Source organism: Mangifera indica, chromosome 8, assembly GCF_011075055.1.
Source record: "Mangifera indica cultivar Alphonso chromosome 8, CATAS_Mindica_2.1, whole genome shotgun sequence".
NCBI classification, from domain to species: Eukaryota; Viridiplantae; Streptophyta; class Magnoliopsida; order Sapindales; family Anacardiaceae; genus Mangifera; species Mangifera indica.
This window is the reverse complement of record NC_058144.1, coordinates 3,774,199-3,792,666: the sequence shown is the minus strand read 5'-3', so window position 1 is coordinate 3,792,666 and position 18,468 is coordinate 3,774,199. Positions and strand designations below refer to the sequence as shown.

Below are 18,468 nucleotides of genomic sequence, written 5' to 3'. Positions count from 1 at the left end.
TGCCACTGCCTCTCTCTTTCAGATCTTCTCTCTCAAGACATTTGATTTTCTATACTTTTTCAACCCTTTATTTGTCTGCCATGTGTCCAAAACCCATTTCCAAGAAGACGACTCCACTAATAAACATCTAAATAAACCAAAATTAATCTACTAAAATTTCTAAATTAATCTTTTTAACATCATTAATCATATCATAATCACCATAATGTTAGTGTTGTTTATCTTTTAACTCGTTGTGTTGAAATGAAAACAACTCCGCAACTTGTTCCCTGCTTCTCATGCCGTCTTTAACAAACCGAAAGCCCACTGTTTTCGGCAGTAGCTTCTCCAGAATGCTCAAAATCCTCAACAAAAGAATCATGCGTCTCTACTATCGTCTCCGGTGGCCTATACGCCGCCGCTCTGGTTCCAAAGTTGTTATAAAAAAGTTCGAAAAAACCAGCTCAAAATCACAAATTGACATAAAAAATGAACCTGCAGCTACAAACGGGTCAGCTGCAGTTCATCCGAATGGTCAAATGGGTGGTTTCAAATCTGGAAGGACGATACGTGTAGCTACTTTCAACGCTGCCTTGTTCTCTATGGCACCTGCCGTGCCTAAATCGGACAAGGCTTCAAGTTTTGACGATGAAAATGAAGACTTTATGAAAGGTAGAAAGTCTGTTGAAGTTAATTTACGTGCCAAGTCTATGAATGATCGTCCAAAGAGTATACTGAAGCAATCTCCCATGCATGAAAATCTCTCTAAGCAACAAAAGTTTTCGAAATCAAAGTTAAGGGTATCGATAAATTTACCCGACAATGAAATTTCTTTGCTGCGTAGCCGGCAACTGAGTTTTAGAGAAGAGGAGAATGATAATTCAGGTTCTTCAAGCGCTAGTATAAGTAGAATTTTAAAGGGGAAGGATCCATTGAGATCAAGATCACCTGTGAGTTTTTCAACAAATGTGACAAACAGTGATGCTGAGAGCTACAGAAGTAGCAGGACAGTTGTGGAAGTGTTGAGAGAACTTGATGCAGATATATTGGCTCTGCAAGATGTGAAGGCTGAGGAAGAAAACGCCATGAAGCCTCTGTCTGATCTGGCTGCTGCTTTGGGGATGAATTATGTCTTTGCTGAGAGTTGGGCACCTGAGTATGGCAACGCCGTGTTGTCAAAATGGCCGATCAAGCGTTGGAAAGTGCAGAAGATCTTTGACGATACTGATTTCAGGTGAGTGATTAATGATTTGTTCTTGTTTTTCCATGTTGATTATTTGTTAAATGTTAAAAAAGAAAACATAATTAACATATTATTACTTTATAGAAAGTCAGCAATCACAAATATAGCTTTTCATAAAGTTAAAGGAACTTTTCACAAGATATGAATTGGTGAACATTTATGTAGGAATTTGAAGAAATTGTTGGATGCTATTATGGGAAAAATTTCTGGACTTTTTATTCTGTGTACTTTAGGATTTTTGAAGGTCAGAGGATTCTTGGTTTTCTGCGTTCTGTTTAGTAATTAACAGCTGTGATGAACGAGTGGACCAGTCAAAATCTCAGTCACAGCTGTATAGAGTCAGTCTCTGAATAAATGGTGGCTAATATAATTTTTTTTTTTATATATATCACGTGATTCATCTCATTTTTCCTTCTCTTTCATTACTGAATTTGTTCATCATTATTTACCCTCAATCGTAAGGCAAATGAAGTCTTAAATTACAGGAAGTTCTTTTCTTTTCTAAATTTTTCTTTGGACTTCTGCGAACTCATATATTCCCAGATGACTTCTGAGTACTTCTCAGTGTTAGTACAATGCTTGACTCTGATGGCTTCTGAATTTGTTGATATATAAAATTTCTAAATTCCATCTTCCAATGCCCAGTGAGTTGACTTTGTTGGCAAACATAAAAGTTATTAATGGTGGTTTGTGGATAATGACAGCTGCTGTTAGGGAAGTTTAGAAGCTTAAAGCTTTTCAATACTGGCTCTATTTTGACTTGTTGCCGAGAAAATGAATACAGTACGATAGAGATGCTGAAACGCCATAATATAGGTTGCCATAGAGTATAAACAGGGGACTTCTGTTTTAATCCTAAGTTTCCATTATCTTATAAACAAGAAAATTTTCCTCTTGACAAAAGATGACAGCTTATGTTGGACATAGTTTAAGATTTAACTCTGATTTGCTCTTCTGGACGCAGGAATGTTCTAAAGGCCACCATTGATGTTCCCCAGACAGGAGAAGTGAACTTCCACTGCACCCACCTGGATCATCTGGATGAAAATTGGCGGATGAAACAGATTAATGCTATAATGCAATCAACCGAGGCTCCCCACATCTTAGCCGGAGGCCTTAATTCCCTTGATGAAACAGATTACTCGTTAGAGAGGTGGACAGATATTGTCAAGGTAAATATAAATCAGTCAGTAATTTTCATTCTAAAATTATTCATCTTAGAAACAACTTTACCACCTATTTTCTTCAAATGTTGCAGTACTATGAGGAGATGGGGAAGCCAACGCCAAAGGTTGAAGTAATGAAATTTCTGAAGAGTAAGCAATACACTGATGCCAAGGACTTTGCTGGAGAATGCGAGTCAGTAGTGATGATTGCCAAAGGCCAAAGTATAAAACACTGTCGTTTTATGTTTTCAACCCGAATATTCAATCAAATTCTTCCCTCAAGGAAGTGCTGAATTTTACATTTTTTAATGCAGGTGTACAGGGGACTTGCAAGTATGGAACAAGGGTAGATTACATACTTGGGTCACCGAATTCTCCATACAAATTTGTTCCAGGATCCTACTCAGTATTTTCTTCCAAAGGAACTTCAGATCATCACATAGTGAAAGTTGATATAGTAAAAATAGAAAGCATTGATGAAAGAAAGATCAGCAGAAAGCAACGTCAACCCAAACAAAAAGTTATAAAGATGACAGGCTATTCCCCATCAAGAGGCTTATGGAAAATAAACACACAAGAGAGATAACAAGCTGACAATTTCAATTAATCATTTAAGAAGATATTATATATAGGACCTGCTTCCTTGTATTCATGCTCTGTAAATCATAAACTCTGTGTTGGCTTAGATAGAAATTGAAGAAATCTGAACCTGGGTGTGCCGACTATTTGTTCATTTGTAATTTTGTACAGCATTTGAGTCACCATCAAACTCGGTCATATTAAGAAGATTGATAAGTATTTAAATGTAATTTATTATGTTGATTTATAGTTTGTATTGATATAATAAGTGCATGCAGGGAAGATGTGCCTGTTTGTTCGTTGTAAATGAGAAAGACAATTTGTCGAACAATTAATGAAGTCGTGACCACGACTTCATGGCAATGCTTCGGGGATCATTTAATTTTATAACCAGTGTTTAATGTAATTAATTTCCATAAATGCGGTCAACATTAGCTATAACAGAGAAAAAAATTACTTATATTCGTTTATTTTGAATACATAATTAAATATATAGATAGTATATTAAAATTATTCAATAAAATAAATTTATATCATTTATAAATTAGATAATAAAATTATATCTATACACTTTTAAATATATAAATAATTTAAAATTTAAAATAAAATAATACTTAATAACATAATAATGTATTTTATATATATATATATATCAAATGATGTATTTAAAAGTTTGTATACATAGAATTGCTCATAAACTAAATTGTATACTAAAAAATATGTTTTCAATTGCTTGTGAGAAGAAGATATCAAATTTTCAAGAATTTGAATTTCACCGAAATTAACACAAAAGACAATCCCTGGAGTATCGTGTGCGACTGTACTCATAACTATAATCAACCATCTATCGATCTTGTCTTTTTCGATAGAATAATACTATATGTACATATTTTAGATACATAAAATAGGTATATAGATATTGTATTATCATATAATTAGTTATTATTTTATGTTTAATTTAAACTTTTACATTATCTCTGTATCTATTTTGTGTATTTAAAATGTGTAAATATAATTATATTGTTCTCGATAATAGGGGGAATTAACTGTCAGTTTGTGAGGTTAATTAACATCATTTATAGCTAGCTGATAGTTTACTTGATCTGATTATATAAAGCAACCACTGTTCTTCGAAATTTAATGTAGGTTGTTTTCCCACAAACAGGAAGTTTATAAGATCCTATGTTTCATTTTCGCAGACAATGTAACAATGTAAGGTAAGTTTAAGGTTATAGCCGCCTCTACTTTTCATCCGAATAGAAGTAGAAATGAGAGCTGGTCTCGACTTAGTTACCACTCTAGTCCCCGGTAAGTCATTCTTGGATCAAATGTGGAGCACTAAATCTACTGTCACCTTCTTTATGGTCTTAGGAACCCTGAAATTATCGATGGAATTGTAAGCCCGTATGTAATAGGCTCGACTAGAGCATTTAGCTTTTTAGAATCTAAATGTGGAATATTTATGTGATGACCTTAGTGAAAATTCAATGAGAGATTCTGTTAGTGAGGTTCTTGGTGAGCCACAACCATCCATTGGATTTGTAGAAGACAAACTGTAAATGAAGAAACTGCTAATTTTTCTGGAGTCTAGGTTGGGAAGATGTATGAAGTGATCGTGGCTACTTATAGAGGATTTTATAGAAACCGTTTAGGTGATACTGTGTGGGTTGGTGGTTTCTATAATTCTTCTCCATGAGTGGAGTTTGTGATGAGATCTCCAAAGAGTTCTTATGAGATAATAACTGAGACTTTTGATGTCTGCTATGGAAAGTTTCCAAAATGGTTCTAAGAAATGTCATGGCTGCTGAGAATGTGGATTTTGCAAGTTTCATTAACTTGGAGTTGAGCCTAAAGAATCTAATAATTTTTCTGGAAGTTAGAGAAGTATGCACTTTTCTCCGGGAGAGAGAAGTTACCAGAGGCAACTGTTGTTCTTGGGAGGTTTTGTTCCTCAGTTGAGGATGAGTTGGGAAGCATAAATGAGGTGCAAAGGAATTTAGGTGCACTAAGCCCTTTGTTGCTATTCATTTTGAAACCTGGTAGCGTTGATAGGTTGTTGCAAGTAGTACCAGCTAGTCAGTGTAAACCACCTAAGATCATAAGAATTCGTGAGACTGCTGAATTTATGGAAGGATGTTCCCTTTGCAACTGTGTGTTTGGCTGCTTTAGATGATTAATGGACTGGGTGGCATGATCATGCATGTTTTGCATCTGTTGATAAAAGGATTCTCCCTGGTTGATCAATGAAATTAAGACACTCTAGAACTTTACTGATGCTACATACCAAATGGTCTCTGATTATAGTGCAATACAGGGTAAGTTTTGTTAATGGGCAAATTTCTTCTATACAATTTCAAGAGCATAATCTTGCCTGTTTTTAGAACTTGATTTTCTAGATAATCTATGTGCCGCCAGCATAAATTTTTAGTCAGTGCAATGGGAAATCAGATGAATTAGTAATTCTAGTTCAAAGATAATAAATTTTCATTCTCCTTAATTAGCAAAAGTTTTTTTCTGCAAATGACATGGATTTCAGAATACATCCCACTGAATTGTTTGAGCAGGACAGCATGGAAGGTTATTCTTCTTCTGAACATTTTCCATCTCTCACTATTTATGATGGTGCAGGCAAAAGTTCAAAGGAAAATTTCCTAGAGACAAGAGAGTTCATTCTGTTTCTGCTTCTCTATGCATTAATGGCTGCTTGAATTTGCTCCAAGCTTCTCCCTTTTGTTTCAGGTACGACTGTCGCCACGAACAATATACCAAAAGCGTTGATTGCAGCATAAAGAATAAAAGTACCTGAAAACCGCATGCACACAGGTAAAAACCAAATTGATATTTACTGTGACAACTCTCAGTCTGACTGGGTAAATGTCACTTATTTTCACAGCCCAAAAAAAAAAAAAAAGCTTAATTTTATTTTATGTTGTATTTACCATAAGAGCTCCAACTCATGAGGTAATTAAAAGTGTAGGACACTGCCCATGCACCAAACCAGTTCATTAATGTTGCTAGGCTTCCAGCAACTCCTTTAATATTTATTGGAAAAATCTGCAAGATGATTCCTTTTTATCAGAAAGGGTGCTATTAACAAAGGAACACATAATGAGTGACAAAGTCTTCCAAATCTTAGTTACCTCAGACATTACGACCCAAGGAACCGCACCCATTCCAGCTGAAAAAGAACATATGTAGACCTAAGCACAGGGAAAATTTCCAGAGTTAATTAGGAAATAATGAATTTCGAAATTTCCTGGTGTTCGGAATGACTATATGAATTGCAAAGCTGTTGATATTACCAAAATTCCGGTCACAGCAAGAGCAGGAACCAACGAAAGAGCCCATTCGTGAACCTGGTGTACAGAAAGATTCTCAGCACATTACTTTAAGGGAAACCTACAGGAATTTGTCAGGGCTAATATTTGTACAGTTACCTTTAGATAGAATGAAACCCCAGTGAGTAAACAGCCCGTAACTAGTCCTGTTGCAGAAATCTGGAATGAAATTGGCCGAGAAAAATACAATTAAAATTCGGTAAATGAAGAGGGATTTCTGAGGGCAAAAAATCATAGATTTTACTCTCGATTGCATTTTAATATACCAATAATAAGGGTTTTCTTCCGGCTCTGTCGATTATAGCTGCATTCAGGGCTGTAACAATAACCTGAAGAATATTACTATGTCAGACAATTTCACTGGTTTGAAATATTTTCTCCAAGAATGTTGAGAGATAGAAACCTGAAGAACAGCATAAGTTATGGTTCCAATGCTGGAAGAAAATCCTGAAACATTACGTGTAAAACAACCAACCATTAACGGTGACATAAAATTATTTTTAACTTCAGAATATTGAAGGTAAAGTTCTTCAGTCCGAAGTACAATACTGTTGCTCCTTCACTAAAATCCTTTATAGTTTAATTTTAGGGAAAAGATCCAGGTAAAATTCTGTACCTGCTGACTCGAATATATAGCTGGTGTAAAAGCAGATTCCGTTGATTCCCCCAAATTGTTGAAAGAACATCAATCCGACTCCAATCTTGTTAATTCGAATCATAGTAAAGAGAAGTGTGAGTTGCTTGGGTTATGAAGCAAACAGAGAAAAACTATTGTATTAAAGGTTGGTACAGAAAATATTACAGTGACTGAGCGCAAGTATCTTCTTTGAAATAAATCCAGCACTCTGGCCTTTGGGAGGCGTTCAAGAGTTTCTATGTAGTCCTGTTAAGCAATGACAGAAAAACTTCTTTTGATACATTTCTTCTCAGTTTTCAATGTTCAATGCTCTACAAAAAAATACTGTCAAATACCTGGATTTCAGATGCCTCGTGAGAGATATCAGCATCCTTGCCACGGAGTTTCCGTAGTGCAGCTTCAAACTCTTTGCCCTTTCCTCTCTTTGCCTGTGTTTGGTATAAAGCCATGCCTGATTAATGTATACATCTTCTTATTTTAGTGGGGTGTTTTGGTTTCTTACCAGCCACCTAGGAGACTCTGGAATGAAGAAGAGACCCAAAAGCAAAATAGCACATGGGATTAGTCCTGCAAGCACTTTCATGGTGAGTCTTCCATTGCAGTATCATTCAGTGTCTCATTCTTTTCTCTGACTGTTGAATACATAAATGGTCTTAGTTTTACCTGTTAGAGCTAAAGCCCTCCACGTTATAAATGTCCCAATTATGAAGGCAACAGACACTCCAGTACAGATCATAAGCTGTATAACCATAGAGGAAAATTCAGGCACATTCTTTAATTGCTCTTGTTGCTATAACTGGATCTGCATAATTCTTCTGGGATTCTTTTTTACCTGATTGACGGCTGTTAGTGCTCCCCGAAGATTCCTGGGTGCAATTTCAGCTATAAAAACTGGCACCACATAAGAGAAGACTCCCATTCCATATCCTGTAGCCAGTCTTCCTATATCCAAAGATATTGCCCCCTTTTGTTTTAATCAAGACAGAAAGTTAGCCGATGATCACACTTCTGGAAAAACTGCACTCTGCAGCTGAAAAGAGGATGAATTGAGAGATAAGAAGCTATTCAAACCTCCGCGAAATAAATAGCAAGCCACCCTGCAACACAAAAACAACTTGAAACTCTCATTGCCTGCATGCATTCCACATATCAAATGGCATCTTCAGAAACATGGTAAAAGTAAGAGCCTTGTCGTCCCATTTGCATTCCTGATAAATATTCCACCGAAAGAAAATGATCTAAATTGAAAGTCCTAAACCGGTAGTTCTTCATGCTTACCCCTTTTCGACCTATAAAGTCAGCAATAGGGCCACTTGTGATTGCGCCGATCATGGCACCAAATGTAAGAATGGAACCAAACACCGAATACTGCATCCATGTAAACCAGGGCCAAAATTAAACAATTTGAAATTTAAAAGATTCCACTCAACGCAAATCTAAATTTGAGTTCTCTATCTGCCAATGTAATTTAATGATTCTCAGGTCATGTTTTTGTCACTGTATGCGTCTAGGAATACCTCACTGAAGTGTTAAAATACCATACATGGGAAGGCCTGATAACAGTCCACCTTCTGCAGCTGACTGATAATTCAGATCTCTGTCTTGGGCGCCATGTAGATGAAACTGAAGGAGACTAATATTACTAATTTTTCCTTATATAAATTGCCTGAGACAACACATTATCAGTTTCCGGGACATTTTGCAAGCATTTGTTATGTTTACTCTTGTACACATGACTTGTCAGGGATACGCATCCCATAATTCTTACTCCAAAGCATGAATAAGTCTTTCAAAGAGAGAAGAGAACTTAGTAATATACCTCAGATAGAGATAGAGAAAGATCTTCCCTGATAGCATCCTGAGTAGGAGATGAATAGCCTGCCTGGAATCCAATGAACAGTTATACAAAACAACTACAGTACCAAACATTTACTTGTTATATATGTCTAACAGTAGAATAGAAGTTTTGTTTCAGCCCTTGTGACAGTCAGAATATAATCTTCACTGTAGTAGAAAGACAGGACTTACACAAGATCCAAATGCATAAGAGCCACACACCGCAATGAATGTGCTGAGGTAAACCATACCAAATTTTCCTTTGCTGCTTGTTTCACCTTCGGATACACCTCCCTCATCAGCTAGGTTCTTCTCTCGCTGCATAAGTGGCTCTCTTATATTTTCATTCAAACCGTCGTTACCATCTTCCTCTTTGATGGCCATACTGCTTATTTAACTTGTCTAAATTTGGCAAAGAGAAGAAGTTCAAAGAAATGTTTTCAAGATGAAGAAGATTTGCCGAAAATGAAAGCTAGGGAATTTCTACTCTCCATCTAATTTTTTAGTGCTACATATATATATATAGACAGCGGAAAAGTTCACCAAAAAAATACCCTATGGGAACTTCTAGGTTAGGTATGCAGTAATTAATTCTTCCTCGAAAATTCCTTCATTATTTCATAATATACAAACACTGGTAACACAGTAACACCGTACACATTAAACATGCATAGAATTTTTTTTATTCATCTGGATCTTCACTGGCACCATGTGCTCTTAAAAACTAACTCCAGAAAAAAACGTTTGAAGAGTAGAACAAGTTGATGTAGTTTGTCGTTTGCATTAAAACTGATAGAAGAAATGAATGGAGGAGGAAGGCTAAGACTGAAACTCCATGAAAATCATATGATAGATAAGTATGTTTTTTAAAAAAAAAAGTCCTTGTCCTCACTGGATAGATGTTAACGTACAAATAAATACAACTGCACAGCCTCAGCTGGTTTTTTATACTTAGTTCCAAGAGTTTCACGGCAAAGGAAGATAAATTCGTAGAAGGAAGTTCTTTTCATAGCTTGTTTGAACTGAACACTTCTACTTGTGTTTGAAGTCTGTTTATTTATTATTGTTTTTAAATTACAGGCGTGGAACTGATTACCTTCTGCTTTGTAGGCCCATTCTGGCAGCTCAATGCTCAGACTAGACAGTTGAGTGAGACCCTCATTCTGACTTTTCAAAGAACGCCTCAGCACTATTATTCACTCGAATTCTAGCGTTTTTTCAAACTCACATTCTTATAATTTAAAAATTTTATCTATAAATTAATTATAATTAAATTTTTTTATCAAAAAATAAAATTATTATTTTAATAATAATAATAAATAAAATAAAATTTATTATATTTTTTTATAAATTTTAAAAATGAATAATTTTATATATATTTAAAATTTTTTAAATTTAAAAAAATATATTTTCCTTTGAACCTAAGTTTTTTTTTTGCCACTATTTCTAATATCAACAATTTCTCTTCTCTAGTTTAAAACGTTAATTAGCACACGACAATCTCTAGAAGAGATCTCTTTGTCAAAAATAAAAAGATCGCTTCCAAAAAAATCCTCATACATTGATCAATATTTTAAGGTAAAAAGAAAATATCATTAACATCAGATATAATGGTCGAAGAGGTGAAATTATTAGAGTTAGGAGAGAGAACTATAACTTTTCAAAATTAAAAAAATTTTATGTAAAATGAAATTATTAATATTTAAAACTTAAAAAAATAAAATAAAGAATATATTTTTTAATATTAATAATAAAATAATAATTTTATCTTTTTTTAATAAAATATTTTAATATTAATTAATTTATAAAAAAAAATTAATTTTTTAAACCTAATAAATATGATTTTAAAGACGCATCTAAATTTACGTAGGTATGGCTTTCAGGCGGCTAGAAAATCCCATCACTTCGAGTCTCTTATCTACGTGGCTGACAGCTTTTTGGGAATAAATCTCATTTTAAAGATTGAAATTATAAACAAATTTCTCATGAACGAAAGAGGTGAACGTGATAATCACAAACAAGAAGTTTTAATGAGATTGAATTTAAAGTGGGAAGGTTGAAGATTCTCAAATAAAACCACATTTGTTATCCCTATTTCACCAGAAAATCAAGCATTCAACTAACAAGTTTATTTGACCATCTTTCAGCTTTGACTGGTAGCTTCATTTCCTTTCACTTTTGAGGCTTACAGGTTAAATTTAATCAACAAGTTGAATTTTATTAGTACATAATAATACTTCACTATCACCTCTCCGTCTTCTCTGTTTAGAACCCGTTTTCATAATTCTGTATACGGAAGCTCCTTTCTCAAGTTATTTGTCATCGAAAAGGCCTGGCTTTTTTACCCACATGAAATCTTTTATTATTATGTGTTACCGTCTGCAAAATGTTTTTGTCCACATTAAGATGAATACAAATTTAGATTGAAGATAAAGGTAATGATAAGGTGGCTAATAATTTAAGGATGAAGGTCGGTGGAGGTTGCCCTGTTCATTGGGAGATGTATTTCTTTGTTTTTATTACGTGGGTGGTGTTGTCCCGATAAGATGATCGGCAGCCATGTGAAAGACGATTCAATGTACGTATCTTGCCGAAAATAACAGTTGCAGTGATCCAGCAAGAATTATGTTTAAACAGAGTATAGCCACAAATTGATGTGGCTCTTGACAATTAAAAAGACAGGTCAGTTGATTCGTACAAAATTGTTAGGTGCCCTTAGGCATTGTGCTGATGTTTAATTTAACAAGAAAATTTCAGAATTCGAAAATGGTATGTTCCCTCGTAGACAATGATCCCAAAAAAATGGATTCGATGGATTTTCAAGTTAAGCACAAAAATGTCATAGGACTTTATATGTCAGCCCACATGCAGCATCTAGGGCTAGATCCAAACCAAACTAGTTTGAATTTGAAAGTTAGTTTAGTTTGATTTGATTTAATTTGAATCATTCACTTTAAATATAAATGAAGTTCGAATTAAAAAATTCAATTCGTTTTAAAATCAAATTGAATTCGAGCTATAAAGAATTTGACTCAGTTGGCTTGCAAATTGAATAAATGATTTGATTCGATTTGAACTTGTCTCATGACTCGATTCTAATTATGATATATAATTATTAAATGACATCATTTTATCAATGAGTCATATATCTAAATTGTGAATTTGAGTCAAACTCAAATAATTCTTAATATTAGTTTGATAAATTTGAATTAAACGATTTTTTATTAAAGTAAAATTCGAGTTAAAAGATATTCAAATTCAGTTAGATTCGTATCTACCCTTACCAACACATTTATCCTCTTCCTAGAGAAATGTGCAATAGTCAACCAAGCGAAGTCGCCTTTCCACATATAATGCTAAGCACCTGCAAGCAAGGCAAATGCAAGCTTATCGAGGCCACACAAATTTCTCAATTAGAGTTAAATTCCAATTGAGTCAAATTCAAATTGATCTCAAATTTGTTTGAGTTCGATTCGTTTGAAAGAAACTAAATTTAAGTTTAATTTAAGCTTGAGTTTAAGTTGAATTTTAAGTTTGGTTCAATATTATAACCACACAAAAGATGAATAAAATAAAGTTTTATTAATGTATATTAATCAAAATGATGTTATTTTATATCAAAATTTTGCAAGCTAAAAAACTTGGCAAGTCGAACACTTCTAGAGTTTGAATTCGAAAATATTTAACTTTCTAGCTTAAGCTCAAACTCTTTTCAAACTTATTTGAATCGAATTTATTTTAGAGTTTAACTAAATTTAGTTCGAATCTAACCATAATTTCTATGTCAAAACAGTAAAACACCTACTACATAGAACGAATTCGGTAAGACTCCAGGAGAATTTGCAATGCCCTTAGGCCTTGTACAAAATTTCACAGCCCGACCCACTTTTGGCGCACAGATGAAACTGAAACATCACTTGAGATGTGTCACCACCCCAGCATATGCTGTATTCCTTCAACTATGATCTTCAGAGTCTAGTAAACGGCCAAATTTTTTCTTAAGACATCGTATAATCTTATCTCATCTAATTGTACGCAATCAACTTTATTGGTATGATTAGTCATTTTAATCTCATACTTGCTGATAAGTCAATTTTGCACCAATCTCGCCCACGGAGTTGTTTACCTAACTACGCAGTTTCCTCTATTGATCCGAAGGTCGCAGGGCTTTTCAAGTCGACCAAGCCTCTCATAAAACAAATATTTCTTCAATTGGCGTCTCAAAATAGCCGCCATGCAAGACCCTCCAGAAGCAGCACTAGTTGAATGTCAAAACCTCACAATAACTATCATTCGGCCGGCAAATTTTGCACAGCACGAATATTTATATCAGCTACCAATAGAATTGCAACTTTACCCTCTGTTGGCAGCCTTGAATCATGGTCTTTTAGTAAGCCAGTCAATGCACCGCAGATAGGTTACAGGCAATTTATTACAGTAGTCTGCAGGAGCATCATAAAGTTGCTATAGTAATTCTTTGATTTTCGTCATCCAACTTTTCAGTTCTACAACACAGGCTCAACTGCTAGACGGCCCGGCCCTTATAGAATAAGGAAAAAAAAATAATCAGAGCAGATGATTTTGCACTTGAAAATTTGTTAGGACAACCTAGAAACAAAAGAATCAATAAATTATACATAGAAATCATCTTTACAATGTGGAACTTGATTCAAAATTCAGGAACCATGGAAAAATAAACCAACAAATGCTTCTGTGTTAGCATATCAATCAGTGGAGACACCATTGTTGAGTTCAAATGAACTCTGGTCAAAACATTTACTTCATAACAATTCTACATTTCTGGAATCATAATTTTCCCCTTCTTCCTTGTCACCAGCAGAGCGATCAGTTTCCACAAATGGTTTGAAGTCAGCAAAACTAAAGAGCATAGCTGAGCCACTACTGCTCACAGACCTCTCAATCTCATCCATGTCAGCTACAATAGATATCGGTCGTTCTGGGATTGAAGGGATAGACAACTCTGTTTCCAACATTTTCACAACTTGATCCATTGTTGGCCTTGCATATAACTGTGGATGAGAACAAAGAATAGCAATCAATACATACTTCTCCAGAATTTCTGGTGTTCCCAGCTCTGGCATACCATTATCTACAACATCTAGAGCATTCCCTGTCCTCACCAGAGACCATGCCCAGTCTGTAACAAGAGATGGTTGATTATCTTCGTTCAACACCAGCGCCTTCCTACCACTCAAAAGCTCAAGAAGCACAACACCAAAGCTGTACACATCACTCCTTTCTGTCAATTGCCCATACAAGGCATACTCAGGAGCAACATATCCCATTGTCCCGGCCACCCTAGTACTCAAATGTGTCATCATCCCTTCAGGCGTAAATTTTGCAAGTCCAAAATCTGCTACCTTGGGCTCAAATTTCTCATCCAAGAGTATATTACTAGCTTTAATATCCCTATGAAAGATCGCTGGTTGTGCACCATAATGCAAATAAGCCAATCCTCTAGCCGTTCCTAGAGCAATCTTCTGCCTAATAGGCCAACTGAGCTTACTCTCCACAGAACCAAACAAATGATCATATAAACTTCCATTCCTCATCAAATCACACACAATAATTCTCTGGTGACCCTCTAATGGAGTTGAGGCAATACAATAACCTCTCAAAGCCACAAGGTTGACATGCCTAACGCTGGCTATAACCTCTACCTCATGAGTGAAATTGGCGTCTCCTGAGGCAGAACAATTCTTGAACCTCTTGAAAGCAACCTCAGACCCATCAGGCAAAACCCCCTTATAAACATTACCATACCCTCCTTTCCCAATTATATTGTCCCTAGAGAAATTCCTAGTTGCTTTCTTAATCTCTTCAAATGTGAACCTAACCAAATGAGTACTCTCGCTAATGGACTGCAATCCCATTTCAACATTATTACTGGCGTCTTTATGCTTCATTTTTCTTTTTAAGATCACACGCTTATGCCATAAAAACCAAACCCCAGTAATGATCAACAGCAGCCCAATACCACACACGACCAGAACAACAATAATCACAACATGTTTATTTTTGCCACCCTTTTTGGATCCACTAGGACCAAGCCCAAACAGACAGCCGCTAGTACCTTCATTGGTGGGTCCAAACTGATTTGCAACCGCTGCCGCATAAATCGACGGATACGCCCCGCAATCGGATAGGTTACCAGTTGATTTTCCCGTCAAATACAAAGCGGGCAAGCTGGACAAGCTCGTCGTACAAGACGCACAGGGAGCACTGTTTTTCAGCGACTGGTTACAGCTTGAAACGACGTCATTTAACACAGTCTTCGGAATGAGCTCCTCGAACTGCGTTTTCGTAGTGATGTTCATACACCCTTGAGATATCCAACTCGTTTCATAACCGCAACGTGATCGGATATCAAAATTCGGCAGAAAATCTTTCGTAAGGTTTTGGTAAGCTTGCCAGCATGAGTCGGACGAGTTGAGTGGAGGCATAAAATTTCCACTGAGTCGAAGGTAATTAGACTGAACGAGTCGGAGGCCTTGTCGGATATACTGACACTGGGATGAAAGGTCCATGTTGGAAGGGACCGACCCGGTAATAAGCGGACGCAAAACGTTAAAATCAAGCGGGCATGAAACGGTGCCATCAGTAGTCTGCTGCTGCGGCGTAACATCGGTTGGCAAGTCTGTTAATAGAATAATAAAGAAGATGAAAAGGAATTGGAAATTTGACATCTTAGAGTTATAGAGTTAGGAACTGGAAAAATGATGAGGGGGTAGTTATAGAGGTGTAGTTAATCGTGTTGGTATTATTTGGTTGGCGGGAGCATCCACTTTGACAGTTTCCAGGAAGGTGGTGGCTGTGGGCGCTGAAAAGAGACTGACGAGTTGCATTTGTTTCTGTTGAGGGTGCCCGTGCCCTTGGTTAGGGAAAATAAAAAATTACTCCGACTATTTTTTATTATCGGTATTATTTATTTGGTTCGCTAGAAATATAGGATAATCTTAATATTGTAAGTATTTTTATTAAAATAATGTCATCCAATCTTCATTAGGATTATTTATTTATTTTATTTAATTTTTTTTTAGATACCTTAAATAATTGAAAATATTAATATAATTATTAAAATAAATAGTGTTAGATTTTTATAAAAATATGATTATTTAAAACTGAATCGATCTTGAATTATATTTTCTTTAAACTTAATTTGAGTTGAATCTAATTTAATTTTGATACAAGTATCTTTTTTATTGTTATTTTAATTAAATAATACTTATGTTTTAGTAATGGGAGATAACTTTTTTAAAATAACAATAAAAAGTTTAGGTGAATTTATATATAAAAATCAGGGATGGGTGAGTCGGAATAGTTTATTAGCAAGAATCATTATTAAAATCGACTAATTCTAAGGATTTAGAACTAGTTATAGTAATATACAGACAAATTCTTATCCAAAATTGGTATGATCGATTTTAATTTCGATTTTAGATACCAATCCCATCTCTATTGCTTCGTGGGTCATTCTCTTTTTGGACAAGCCATAAAAAAGTATCAGTAAGTGTCTTCATCTCTAATAATTTTTAGATTACTCATACTGGTTATATAATATTCTAAATAACATTTTTTTAAAGAAAAATAAATTTAAAAAAAAAAACACAGGAAGGAGGAATCCGATCACAATCTAAGATTGCTCTATCAATAAACAGGACTGTAAGAAACTAACATGGCAAAAGTCATCAACACCACCCGGAGGACAACCCTCTTGAGCACCCACCACAGAACCAACAACAAAAGCTCAAAAGAAAATCAAAGGGAAAAACACAACTAACATATCAAGGGATACAAGCGGGCTTGCCAATGCGCAAAAATCTATACAACTAAACATAAAAAAGACCACCAAAACAGAAAACCACATCAACTTGAAGCAAAGCATGAGCTGGATCAATAAAATCCAAATAGGAACACTTGACAAGGCAGCACACGCACTGCTCATGAAACGACGATAGAGATCCAGGAGACAAAGGCCTTGGACCAACAAACCAAGAACCCAAGCAGAGAGAGTCAGCAGAAGAGGTGCCAAACAAATTCCAGCAAAAGAGTGGACTGCAGGAAAAGAAGACAACACCCAGGAAAAAACTCTAGCAGGCAAGAAAGGAGGAAAGCAGCAAGCAAAAGGGGCACCACAATGGCAAGGCAACGACAAAAACAACACAACCAAGGCCACCAGGGCATACTCAACAAACAAGACCAGTAGCAAGGCAGAAGCAGGAGGCATGAACCTTGAAGCAGGACAATGAAGCACCAGAGGAAGACAGTCTGGAACCAGCAGAAAAACCTAGCTTGGCTACTGGGAGGACAGCTCCAGAATTTGAAGCTAGTATTATGGATCGAATGTAATTGCTTAATTCGTCTTAAATGACACCTATCTTTAATTTTTCTTTTTGGTTCTTTACGTCAGTAAGGGAATGAACATCGGTCATAAAGTCCATTTTGCCAATGTCGTACGCAAACCTATAACAAATACGAATACGAATACAAATACAAAAGATGAATGATAAAAAATCTTTATACTTACAGTGAATATAATCTCAAATACAACATCGATATCGAGGGACACAAATAATACTATACAACACATATTAAATAAGAAATTTGTGTTATATAACACATTCATGTTAGAAATTTTTTAATATACTTTAACATTAATTATAATTTTAGTTTAGTAAAATTGAGTAATTAAATAGTTTAATATCAGTTATAAATGAATTTAAGTAATCAATAAAGATAAATTTAATACACTTAAAAGTTAATATTTGAATAGATAATATAAGTATGGGTTGTAAAGTTTATTGAACTTTGATGAAATTAATTAATCTACTATAAATTAGTTAGATTCTTCCTCTAAAATTTAATACAATATAACTTACTTATTAAATTTAAAATAAGATGGGGATAAAACAGAAAAGAGACACATATATATTAATCTCTAGTCTGTTTTTGATTATGATGATATTTTTTATCTTTATCTTTTCTTTTTTTTTTCTATTTTTATCGAAAAATTATCTTTCTATTAGCATTAAACACATTAAATTCGAATAGAAGTTGTCATCTTAGCCCTTATTGAGAAATAAATGAGTGGATAAAGAAAGGTAGTAAGTTAGGCGTGGGATGGGGCATAGGAGGCACCGGTTAGTTTGAGCGTATCGGTCAAGAAATGGCCCACGGACTTTCAATTTACAAACACATAAAATTTATATGGGTGTTGTCGGTTTAACTAATTTTGAGCGATAGTACGATTTTCATTTAATTGGCTTGTATTCGGAAGATTATGACACATTACTAATGAAGTAGAGTGAGAATTAAGTTTTTTTAACCCTGAAATTGAAGCTCTAACCAAAATCCAAGCTGGAGATGGAAATAATTAAATATTTGGCAATGCCCTGCTGCATCCCATAAAGTTTTATGTTACCGACCAATAATTTTTTCAATTTTTATTATTTTTTTCTCGTTTTAAATACTATGAATGGAAAATGTTGATCGGTGTAAGGCAATGAGTTGAGTTTGGAGACTCCATTGGTTTGGTTCCTGAATTTTGTCAATTTCAAAGTACCTTTTCCAAATTTCCAAAAGCATTTTTTTGACAGAAACTTTGTCAAAGTTAGTTTTGTTTGTATCATATCCAGTTGAACCACTCTTGGACTATTATTCTGATTTGGA

The 18,468-nt window shown here is 34.9% G+C and overlaps 3 protein-coding genes across 3 annotated transcripts; 1 reads left to right on the top strand and 2 right to left on the bottom strand.

Moving 5' to 3' along the window:
• Nucleotides 1–26: 26 nt before the first annotated feature.
• On the top strand, nt 27–3,214 carry LOC123223173. The gene is made up of 4 exons (XM_044646272.1): nt 27–1,213; nt 2,187–2,394; nt 2,481–2,610; nt 2,703–3,214. The coding sequence occupies exons 1-4, from the start codon at nt 279–281 to the stop codon at nt 2,972–2,974; spliced, it is 1,545 nt and encodes a 514-aa protein (XP_044502207.1). The 5' UTR covers nt 27–278; the 3' UTR covers nt 2,975–3,214.
• A 2,213-nt stretch (nt 3,215–5,427) lies between these two features.
• LOC123222318 (sugar transporter ERD6-like 7) lies at nt 5,428–9,625 on the bottom strand. The gene is made up of 17 exons (XM_044645012.1): nt 8,971–9,625; nt 8,762–8,824; nt 8,221–8,310; nt 8,014–8,073; nt 7,775–7,906; nt 7,606–7,681; nt 7,445–7,509; nt 7,278–7,370; nt 7,108–7,188; nt 6,922–7,006; nt 6,709–6,752; nt 6,572–6,634; nt 6,405–6,464; nt 6,270–6,323; nt 6,108–6,167; nt 5,907–6,021; nt 5,428–5,769 (listed from the first exon to the last, which is right to left on the bottom strand). Exons 1-17 carry the CDS (start codon nt 9,160–9,162, stop codon nt 5,654–5,656), a joined length of 1,449 nt encoding a protein of 482 aa, XP_044500947.1. The 5' UTR covers nt 9,163–9,625; the 3' UTR covers nt 5,428–5,653.
• Nucleotides 9,626–13,387: 3,762 nt separating this feature from the next.
• LOC123222912 (probable LRR receptor-like serine/threonine-protein kinase RKF3) lies at nt 13,388–15,661 on the bottom strand. Its single transcript, XM_044645937.1, has one exon. It carries the CDS (start codon nt 15,483–15,485, stop codon nt 13,560–13,562), a length of 1,926 nt encoding a protein of 641 aa, XP_044501872.1. The 5' UTR covers nt 15,486–15,661; the 3' UTR covers nt 13,388–13,559.
• Between the last annotated feature and the right edge of the window lie 2,807 nt (nt 15,662–18,468).